The following is a 12,091-nucleotide window of genomic DNA, read 5'->3' as shown; positions in this document are numbered from 1 at the left end:
GTTTGTTCGTTTTGAACCATGCGAAAGCTACCGTCATCGGATCAGAATCGGATTGAGAACTGCATGGACAATCGCCGGGACGAATTCGGCTGGATCGGGACGATTCCCTAACAATATCCGATTGTTGTCGTGATTAAATAAATGTTTTTACAAGTTTGTGCATTTCCAGCCACGAATCACGTACAGGATCTTAATTGATCAGTCGTTTGACAAATTTATTGGGAATGGTCAAATCAATAATGCAATAAAAGTCTTGTACATGTGTGACTGAGACATTACCAGTTTGATATGGCAACTTTTTTTAAAAGCTATTTCTTCATTAATTAACAATACGGAATTTTAGAATGCATTACAGTACACTATGGTAAATTATCAAGCGGTTACGCATACTTTTTAATGAAAACAAATACGTCTAGATACTTCAAATTCAATAAATATAAAATGCATTTCAATACATTTAATCATTTTTTATGGTGTACTGTAAAGGAGTTATTTTAAAGTAAATGGACTTCATAAATTGTACATTTGCAGCCATAGATTGCTTTAAAACGGAAGAATAATATCGTCACAAACTATATATTTCAAGTGTATCTAAATATAGACACTGCTGCACAGTGCGTATGTCATGCATGCATATTGCATAATATCGTACTCTATTGAGTTGGTACGATTTGTAACCCCACAGCTTGTGGTTAAGTTAACCTAACGGATATTTGTGCACGTACTGTACAAATCATCATGGCAGAGGCGGAAGGGACCCACGGACGCACGATCCTGGTAGCAATGGACGGAAGCAAACACTCCAAACATGCATTTGAATGTGAGTCTTCTTTACAGACTTTTAGGTTAGAGCTTGGTCGACGCCAAGTGTTCAAACTAATTTCATGTTATTGATCGGTCTAGAACAGTTAAAGTATATATACAGTACTGTACTGTAGACTTTGAATAATCGGTGTTTTGTAAACAAGTATTGATAACGATTATGTTATACTGTACTGTATGTCATTTTTGAATTGAATTGTTTGCAATGGACAATGTTTGCAATTGTTTACAGCATGTTCATGTACAAATGTGATATTTAATTGTATTCTACAAGGGAAACCTTCTTACTGCATGGTAATCAGACAGATACGTTTGAAGTGCATACAATTTAACATTGTCTGATTCGTCACAGAGAGGAAAAAAAATAAGTCGAGTCAGAACTTGATACAGGATGCTGCCATTTTAATGTAACGTGCGACGTCAACAAACACCAACAGATCCCTTCAGAGAAAAGCATGCTCGACCCTGAAGGGGTCCACTGGTCTTTATAATACACTAAATTCTCAATCCACACAGAACCCAGGCTTTGCTAATTTGCATACTACCAACCAAGTTAACATTCATACTATGAAAGTAATACTATGAATGTACTTCCGTCTATAACGGAATGTGATCTTATACTATGAACGCACATCCGCCGCCTACAGCGGACCGTTACATTATTATGAAAGCACATCCGTCGCCTACAGCGGACCGTTACATTACTTTCCCCTCCGAGAAGAATCATCCCAAGTCTTGGTCTGGGAAACTTGTGGATAAGGCAACTCCGATTCGGCCGTTGTCAACATCAGCCCGCTGCCACTAATTGTAACGTGCAACGTCAACAAACACCAACAGATCAAACACCAACAGATCCCTTCAGAGAAAAGCATGCTCGACCCTGAAGGGGTCCACTGGTCTTTATATACACTTTTCAATCCACACAGAACCCAGGCTTTGCTAATTTGCATATTACCAACCAAGTTAACATATATATATATATGTACTATGAACGTACTTCCGTCTATAACGGAATGTTATACTATGAACGCACATCCGCCGCCTACAGCGGACCGTTACATTATTATGAATGCACATCCGCCGCCAGTACAGCGGACCATTACATTAATAACTACAATGAGACCCATATCCATCTCGCCCTGTGCACCTCTATTTAAGGGTTCGCGGACCACCTGTACTGCCCAACCGACCGTGTGCTGCTGGCGTACTGTGCAGAGCCAGTCCACAGTGAGTACAAAGCTCAACTGAGCTGTAACTTGATGTGTTGACTTGTGAATTTTCTTTTTTTTTATCTCATTTTTTTTTTGTGGGGGGGGGGGGTACAAGATGTTTTGTTGCAGTGAGTCTTTTTAAAACTCCTATTTAAATTTTCGTTTCCAGAACAAACAACACATCTTTTGAAGTTTGTAAAGATGAAAAAAGGCAATCCTCACATAATAGTTCATCACATGTTGAAACATGACTTGTAGTTCTAAGCAGTGAGCACAATGCTGACTGGCGAACCTATGATTGCACTGCTACAACATGCAATAACATGACTGACCTGTCTTTGTTTGCAGTCAGCACAATAATGACAGGCGACCGTATGGTTGCCCACCAGGTGCTGAGACATGACTTTTCTCTGTTTGCAGTCAGTACGATATTGACAGGCGACCCTATGGTTGCCCACCAAGTGCTGAAACATGACTTTTCTTTGATTTCAGTCAGTACGATATTGACAGGGAACCCTATGGTTGCCCACCAAGTGCTGAGACATGACTTTTCTTTGATTTCAGTCAGTACGATATTGACAGGCGACCCTATGGTTGCCCACCAAGTGCTGAGACATGACTTTCCTTTGATTTCAGTCAGTTGCCCACCAAGTGCTGAAACATGACTTTCCTTTGATTTCAGTCAGTACGATATTGACAGGGGACCCTATGGTTGCCCACCAAGTGCTGAGACATGACTTTTCTTTGATTTCAGTCAGTACGATATTGACAGGGGACCCTATGGTTGCCCACCAAGTGCTGAAACATGACTTTTCTTTGATTTCAGTCAGTACGATATTGACAGGGGACCCTATGGTTGCCCACCAAGTGCTGAGACATGACTTTTCTCTGTTTGCAGTCAGTACGATATTGACAGGTGACCCTATGGTTGCCCACCAAGTGCTGAGACATGACTTTTCTTTGATTTCAGTCAGTACGATATTGACAGGTGACCCTATGGTTGCCCACCAGGTGCTGAGACATGACTTTTCTCTGTTTGCAGTCAGTACGATATTGACAGGTAACCCTATGGTTGCCCACCAAGTGCTGAGACATGACTTTTCTTTGATTTCAGTCAGCACAATAATGACAGGTGACCCTATGGTTGCCCACCAAGTGCTGAAACATGACTTTTCTTTGATTTCAGTCAGTACGATATTGACAGGCGACCCTATGGTTGCCCACCAAGTGCTGAGACATGACTTTTCTTTGATTTCAGTCAGTACGATATTGACAGGCGACCCTATGGTTGCCCACCAAGTGCTGAGACATGACTTTTCTTTGATTTCAGTCAGTACGATATTGACAGGGGACCCTATGGTTGCCCACCAAGTGCTGAAACATGACTTTTCTTTGATTTCAGTCAGTACGATATTGACAGGTGACCCTATGGTTGCCCACCAAGTGCTGAGACATGACTTTTCTTTGATTTCAGTCAGTACGATATTGACAGGGGACCCTATGGTTGCCCACCAAGTGCTGAAACATGACTTTTCTTTGATTTCAGTCAGTACGATATTGACAGGCGACCCTATGGTTGCCCACCAAGTGCTGAGACATGACTTTTCTTTGATTTCAGTCAGTACGATATTGACAGGGGACCCTATGGTTGCCCACCAAGTGCTGAAACATGACTTTTCTTTGATTTCAGTCAGTACGATATTGACAGGGGACCCTATGGTTGCCCACCAAGTGCTGAGACATGACTTTTCTTTGATTTCAGTCAGTACGATATTGACAGGCGACCCTATGGTTGCCCACCAAGTGCTGAGACATGACTTTTCTTTGATTTCAGTCAGTACAATAATGACAGGTGACCCTATGGTTGCCCACCAAGTGCTGAGACATGACTTTTCTTTGATTTCAGTCAGTACGATAATGACAGGCGACCCTATGGTTGCCCACCAAGTGCTGAGACATGACTTTTCTTTGATTTCAGTCAGTACGATATTGACAGGCGACCCTATGGTTGCCCACCAAGTGCTGAGACATGACTTTTCTTTGATTTCAGTCAGTACAATATTGACAGGCGACCCTATGGTTGCCCACCAAGTGCTGAAACATGACTTTTCTTTGATTTCAGTCAGTACAATATTGACAGGTAACCCTATGGTTGCCCACCAAGTGCTGAAACATGACTTTTCTTTGATTTCAGTCAGTACGATATTGACAGGCGACCCTATGGTTGCCCACCAAGTGCTGAGACATGACTTTTCTTTGATTTCAGTCAGTACGATATTGACAGGTGACCCTATGGTTGCCCACCAAGTGCTGAGACATGACTTTTCTTTGATTTCAGTCAGTACGATATTGACAGGCGACCCTATGGTTGCCCACCAAGTGCTGAGACATGTCTTTTCTTTGATTTCAGTCAGTACGATATTGACAGGCGACCCTATGGTTGCCCACCAAGTGCTGAAACATGACTTTTCTTTGATTTCAGTCAGTACGATATTGACAGGCGACCCTATGGTTGCCCACCAAGTGCTGAAACATGACTTTTCTTTGATTTCAGTCAGTACGATATTGACAGGTGACCCTATGGTTGCCCACCATGTGCTGAGACATGACTTTTCTTTGATTTCAGTCAGTACGATATTGACAGGCGACCCTATGGTTGCCCACCAAGTGCTGAGACATGACTTTTCTTTGATTTCAGTCAGTACGATATTGACAGGTGACCCTATGGTTGCCCACCAAGTGCTGAGACATGACTTTTCTTTGATTTCAGTCAGTACGATATTGACAGGCGACCCTATGGTTGCCCACCAAGTGCTGAGACATGACTTTTCTTTGATTTCAGTCAGTACGATATTGACAGGCGACCCTATGGTTGCCCACCAAGTGCTGAGACATGACTTTTCTTTGATTTCAGTCAGTACGATATTGACAGGTGACCCTATGGTTGCCCACCAAGTGCTGAGACATGACTTTCCTTTGATTTCAGTCAGTACGATATTGACAGGTGACCCTATGGTTGCCCACCAAGTGCTGAGACATGACTTTCCTTTGATTTCAGTCAGTACGATATTGACAGGTGACCCTATGGTTGCCCACCAAGTGCTGAGACATGTCTTTTCTTTGATTTCAGTCAGTTGCCCACCAGGTGCTGAGACATGACTTTTCTTTGATTTCAGTCAGTACGATATTGACAGGCGACCCTATGGTTGCCCACCAAGTGCTGAGACATGTCTTTTCTTTGATTTCAGTCAGTACAATATTGACAGGCGACCCTATGGTTGCCCACCAAGTGCTGAGACATGACTTTTCTTTGATTTCAGTCAGTACGATATTGACAGGGGACCCTATGGTTGCCCACCAAGTGCTGAGACATGACTTTTCTTTGATTTCAGTCAGTACGATATTGACAGGGGACCCTATGGTTGCCCACCAAGTGCTGAAACATGACTTTTCTTTGATTTCAGTCAGTACGATATTGACAGGTGACCCTATGGTTGCCCACCAAGTGCTGAGACATGACTTTTCTTTGATTTCAGTCAGTACGATATTGACAGGCGACCCTATGGTTGCCCACCAAGTGCTGAGACATGTCTTTTCTTTGATTTCAGTCAGTACGATATTGACAGGCGACCCTATGGTTGCCCACCAAGTGCTGAGACATGACTTTTCTTTGATTTCAGTCAGTACGATATTGACAGGGGACCCTATGGTTGCCCACCAAGTGCTGAGACATGACTTTTCTTTGATTTCAGTCAGTACGATATTGACAGGCGACCCTATGGTTGCCCACCAAGTGCTGAGACATGACTTTTCTTTGATTTCAGTCAGTACGATATTGACAGGTAACCCTATGGTTGCCCACCAAGTGCTGAGACATGACTTTTCTTTGATTTCAGTCAGTACGATATTGACAGGCGACCCTATGGTTGCCCACCAAGTGCTGAGACATGACTTTTCTTTGATTTCAGTCAGTACGATATTGACAGGCGACCCTATGGTTGCCCACCAAGTGCTGAGACATGACTTTTCTTTGATTTCAGTCAGTACGATATTGACAGGTGACCCTATGGTTGCCCACCAAGTGCTGAAACATGACTTTTCTTTGATTTCAGTCAGTACGATATTGACAGGTGACCCTATGGTTGCCCACCAAGTGCTGAAACATGACTTTTCTTTGATTTCAGTCAGTACGATATTGACAGGTGACCCTATGGTTGCCCACCAAGTGCTGAGACATGACTTTTCTTTGATTTCAGTCAGTACGATATTGACAGGTAACCCTATGGTTGCCCACCAAGTGCTGAGACATGACTTTTCTTTGATTTCAGTCAGTACGATATTGACAGGTAACCCTATGGTTGCCCACCAAGTGCTGAAACATGACTTTTCTTTGATTTCAGTCAGTACGATATTGACAGGTAACCCTATGGTTGCCCACCAAGTGCTGAAACATGACTTTTCTTTGATTTCAGTCAGTACGATATTGACAGGTAACCCTATGGTTGCCCACCAAGTGCTGAAACATGACTTTTCTTTGATTTCAGTCAGCACGATATTGACAGGTAACCCTATGGTTGCCCACCAAGTGCTGAGACATGACTTTTCTTTGATTTCAGTCAGTACGATATTGACAGGTGACCCTATGGTTGCCCACCAAGTGCTGAAACATGACTTTTCTTTGATTTCAGTCAGTACGATATTGACAGGTGACCCTATGGTTGCCCACCAAGTGCTGAGACATGACTTTCCTTTGATTTCAGTCAGTACGATATTGACAGGTGACCCTATGGTTGCCCACCAAGTGCTGAGACATGACTTTTCTTTGATTTCAGTCAGTACGATATTGACAGGCGACCCTATGGTTGCCCACCATGTGCTGAGACATGACTTTTCTTTGATTTCAGTCAGTACGATATTGACAGGCGACCCTATGGTTGCCCACCAAGTGCTGAAACATGACTTTTCTTTGATTTCAGTCAGCACGATATTGACAGGCGACCCTATGGTTGCCCACCATGTGCTGAGACATGACTTTTCTTTGATTTCAGTCAGCACGATATTGACAGGCGACCCTATGGTTGCCCACCATGTGCTGAGACATGACTTTTCTTTGATTTCAGTCAGTACGATATTGACAGGCGACCCTATGGTTGCCCACCAAGTGCTGAAACATGACTTTTCTTTGATTTCAGTCAGTACGATATTGACAGGCGACCCTATGGTTGCCCACCAAGTGCTGAGACATGACTTTTCTTTGATTTCAGTCAGTACGATATTGACAGGTAACCCTATGGTTGCCCACCAAGTGCTGAGACATGACTTTTCTTTGATTTCAGTCAGTACGATATTGACAGGTAACCCTATGGTTGCCCACCAAGTGCTGAGACATGACTTTTCTTTGATTTCAGTCAGTACGATATTGACAGGCGACCCTATGGTTGCCCACCAAGTGCTGAAACATGACTTTTCTTTGATTTCAGTCAGCACGATATTGACAGGCGACCCTATGGTTGCCCACCATGTGCTGAAACATGACTTTTCTTTGATTTCAGTCAGTACGATATTGACAGGCGACCCTATGGTTGCCCACCAAGTGCTGAAACATGACTTTTCTTTGATTAAAGTCAGTACGATATTGACAGGCGACCCTATGGTTGCCCAATAGGGTTGCCCACCAGGTGCTGAGACATGACTTTTCTTTGTTTGCAGTCAGTACGATATTGACAGGCGACCCTATGGTTGCCCACCAAGTGCTGAGACATGACTTTTCTTTGTTTGCAGTCAGTACGATATTGACAGGCGACCCTATGGTTGCCCACCAAGTGCTGAAACATGACTTTTCTTTGTTTGCAGTCAGTACGATATTGACAGGCGACCCTATGGTTGCCCACCAAGTGCTGAAACATGACTTTCCTTTGATTTAAGTCAGTACGATATTGACAGGCGACCCTATGGTTGCCCACCAAGTGCTGAAACATGACTTTTCTTTGATTAAAGTCAGCACAATATTGACAGGCGACCCTATGGTTGCCCACCAAGTGCTGAGACATGACTTTTCTTTGATTTCAGTCAGTACGATATTGACAGGCGACCCTATGGTTGCCCACCAAGTGCTGAAACATGACTTTTCTTTGATTTCAGTCAGTACGATATTGACAGGCGACCCTATGGTTGCCCACCAAGTGCTGAGACATGACTTTCCTTTGATTTCAGTCAGTACGATATTGACAGGCGACCCTATGGTTGCCCACCAAGTGCTGAGACATGACTTTCCTTTTATTTCAGTCATTACGATATTGACAGGCGACCCTATGGTTGCCCACCAAGTGCTGAAACATGACTTTCCTTTGATTTGCTGAGACATGACTTTTCTTTGATTTAAGTCAGTACGATATTGACAGGTAACCCTATGGTTGCCCACCAAGTGCTGAAACATGACTTTTCTTTGATTTCAGTCAGTACGATATTGACAGGTAACCCTATGGTTGCCCACCAAGTGCTGAAACATGACTTTCCTTTGATTTAAGTCAGTACGATATTGACAGGTAACCCTATGGTTGCCCACCAAGTGCTGAGACATGACTTTTCTTTGATTTCAGTCAGCACGATATTGACAGGTAACCCTATGGTTGCCCACCAAGTGCTGAGACATGACTTTTCTTTGATTTCAGTCAGTACGATATTGACAGGTAACCCTATGGTTGCCCACCAAGTGCTGAAACATGACTTTTCTTTGATTTCAGTCAGTACGATATTGACAGGTAACCCTATGGTTGCCGATATTGACAGGCGACCCTATGGTTGCCCACCAAGTGCTGAGACATGACTTTTCTTTGATTTCAGTCAGTACGATATTGACAGGTGACCCTATGGTTGCCCACCAAGTGCTGAAACATGACTTTCCTTTGATTTAAGTCAGTACGATATTGACAGGCGACCCTATGGTTGCCCACCAAGTGCTGAGACATGACTTTTCTTTGATTTCAGTCAGCACGATATTGACAGGTAACCCTATGGTTGCCCACCAAGTGCTGAAACATGACTTTTCTTTGATTTCAGTCAGCACGATATTGACAGGTAACCCTATGGTTGCCCACCAAGTGCTGAGACATGACTTTTCTTTGATTTCAGTCAGTACGATATTGACAGGCGACCCTATGGTTGCCCACCAAGTGCTGAAACATGACTTTCCTTTGATTTAAGTCAGTACGATATTGACAGGTGACCCTATGGTTGCCCACCAAGTGCTGTGACATGACTTTTCTTTGTTTGCAGTCAGCACAATAATGACAGGCGACCCTATGGTTGCCCACCAAGTGCTGAGACATGACTTTCCTTTGATTTAAGTCAGTACGATATTGACAGGTGACCCTATGGTTGCCCACCAGGTGCTGAGACATGACTTTCCTTTGATTTAAGTCAGTACGATATTGACAGGCGACCCTATGGTTGCCCACCAGGTGCTGAGACATGACTTTTCTTTGATTTCAGTCAGTACGATATTGACAGGTGACCCTATGGTTGCCCACCAAGTGCTGAGACATGACTTTTCTTTGATTTCAGTCAGTACGATATTGACAGGCGACCCTATGGTTGCCCACCAGGTGCTGAGACATGACTTTTCTCTGTTTGCAGTCAGTACGATATTGACAGGCGCCCCTATGGTTGCCCACCAAGTGCTGAAACATGACTTTTCTTTGATTTAAGTCAGTACGATATTGACAGGCGACCCTATGGTTGCCCAATAGGGTTGCCCACCAGGTGCTGAGACATGACTTTTCTTTGATTTCAGTCAGTACGATATTGACAGGCGAGCCTATGATGGCCCATCAACTGCTGAAGCAGGAGGAGCAAAAAATGAAGGAGGTCTTTGACAACATCGACATCATGGCCAAATCACGCAATGTAGGCCGCTTCCTCAACACCTTGTGAACGTTAATTAAACAGGCCTGTTTATAATATACCTCACTTCTATAGAACATATAGTAAACACACCAGGGCAATATGTTGGTTTTCACCCCGCACTATCACCCTCTGCACCACTGTTAACCTCTGATGTAATGAAATTGAAATTATGTTCATTTTAATTTTAAACTGTAACAGTAAAATGAATGATACAATTGATGTCATGTTGAACTATTGATCAATATCAACTTAATGGACAAAAATATGTCCATGTACATTCAGAAATGATGAATGACTGAAAAAGAATCAAGATAATTAATTGTAGCTATTCAGCTGACATTGTCTTAAACTAGTAATATCATGCATACTTCTAGGTATTTTGTTTAACAGGACCCAATTTCTCAAACCTTAACAGGCTTAAGTAGCTTATTTCAATAAGCCAAAATACATACTTGAATGAATGAATGAAAAATGGTTAATTGTAATTATCTTAGGATAAAGTTCCTATTTAAGGTCTATACATTCTGTAAGAAGTATATATTACACAAATTATAGTAACAAAAATAGTGAGCTTAGCTTAATCCTGTTATAAGGGACTTAAGTAGTTTCTAGAAATTTTGGCCAGTATTGTAGAAGTTTTTTTCTTTGTTTTTATTAGTCGTTCTATATGACTTTTGTAAATATATATTTCATCATAGAAAAATCATGTGAAGGACTTGAAGGCATGTTGCAGTAAATTTCAATCTCAGTCATAAACTTAGTAACCTAAGAGGCACTTTTCCTTTATTTTGATACATTTTTGTGTGAACTTCGGGCGGCCAGTATAAAAAATTAGCACAAAGTTCAGAAAATAAAACTAATTTCAATTTCCTGTGATTTCTGACAAAGATCATTAAACGAAACCAGACCCTGATCTTTGACCAGTCCCATAGCCTTGGCTTATTCCTCAACATAAGTAAGAACAATTCTAAATGGAACTGTTTCAGGTGAAACACCATCTGTTGCGGCTGGACGGACAGCCGGGCCAAGCCATTGTGAAGGAGGCAGAGAAGCAGGGCGCCAACCTCATCATCACGGGGAGTCGCGGCGTGGGCGGCATCAGGAGGACCCTAATCGGAAGCATTAGCGACTACATCATTCACCACTCGCACGTGCCCGTGGTTGTCTGCAAACACGAGGACGAACACCATAAACTGAAATAGCACGTGGAAATTAAACCTCTGGAAATCATCAATAATTGACAGAGTGGCATGAAAAGTTCACTTGTTTTGTAATGAGAAAGAAATGTTTGCTTTTGTAACATCTTTATGAATCTCAATAATGGGTAACAAAATATATCATCTTTTAATGTCATTCGGTTGATAGGAATTGCATTCAACAGCTTTAATTTGTATTTGTTTTGTTTTGTTTTGTATGTATATGGTGTAGTTTCAATAAATGAATAACAATATTACAATGCCCCATGAAAAGTTTACAAAATATTACTAGTAATTGAAATGATAGCATGCTAGCTGATTGTCAGTTATATCGACATGTTTTAGTTGTATAAAGGGAAAGAAAATCAGTAAAAGAATCACTAAATATCCTTGACCGGGAATAAACAGAAACCATTTTGATAGATGATCGATTTTGAAATACATGCTTATGAAGGTTTTAACTTATTTGTTTGATATAATACTGCAAAAAAAAGGGAATGAAGTTCACACTGTATTACATGAAAACTGCTGCTAACATGCAAGTAATGTCCAAAAACTTTTTGGTCATGAGCTTTTCGGTTTTAGGTCCATAAAGAGAAAATAATTTTGACTAAGGCGTTAAAGCATCTTGTCATACTAATACATACATGGTAAACAAAAAATCCATGCATGTAAACATTGTGAGAAGGTAGTCCGAATTTCAGGTATAGGTTAGAGTAAATTAAGTAATTTCTTCGTGAATAAGTAACCTAAGGGAACAGAACGCAGCGAAGCAACATTGGTTTATTTTAAGGGAGAAATTAATTAATTCCAACTGACTTAGTGTTTGCCCATAATATACCAGTTTTAAAATCATACCGTAGGCCTGGGTGTCAAAAAGACATGTCAATCACTGCACAATGTCATTAATAAACAAGTTTCTTCTACTTTTTGCCTGTTTACATAAATTTACAACAG

At 41.8% G+C, this 12,091-nt stretch overlaps 1 protein-coding gene across 1 annotated transcript; it reads left to right on the top strand.

Annotated features, from left to right (window-relative positions):
• The first annotated feature begins 610 nt into the window (after window positions 1–610).
• Window positions 611–11,388, top strand: LOC128226586 (universal stress protein in QAH/OAS sulfhydrylase 3'region-like). Its single transcript, XM_052936538.1, has 4 exons — window positions 611–820; window positions 1,981–2,049; window positions 9,826–9,938; window positions 10,925–11,388. Exons 1-4 carry the CDS (start codon window positions 739–741, stop codon window positions 11,138–11,140), a joined length of 480 nt encoding a protein of 159 aa, XP_052792498.1. The 5' UTR covers window positions 611–738; the 3' UTR covers window positions 11,141–11,388.
• The last annotated feature ends 703 nt before the right edge of the window (window positions 11,389–12,091 follow it).

Source organism: Mya arenaria, chromosome 3 (genome assembly GCF_026914265.1).
Source record: "Mya arenaria isolate MELC-2E11 chromosome 3, ASM2691426v1".
Lineage (NCBI taxonomy): Eukaryota > Metazoa > Mollusca > Bivalvia > Myida > Myidae > Mya > Mya arenaria.
This window is presented reverse-complemented; position numbering and strand designations above follow the sequence as displayed.

Coding starts and splice junctions, on each gene's coding strand:
- LOC128226586 (XM_052936538.1), top strand. CDS start 739: ATGGCAGAGGCGGAAGGGACCCACGGACGCACGATCCTGGTAGCAATG. Junction 821..1,980: donor CTCCAAACATGCATTTGAAT/GTGAGTCTTCTT, acceptor CCTCTATTTAAG/GGTTCGCGGACCACCTGTAC. Junction 9,939..10,924: donor TCATGGCCAAATCACGCAAT/GTAGGCCGCTTC, acceptor GAACTGTTTCAG/GTGAAACACCATCTGTTGCG.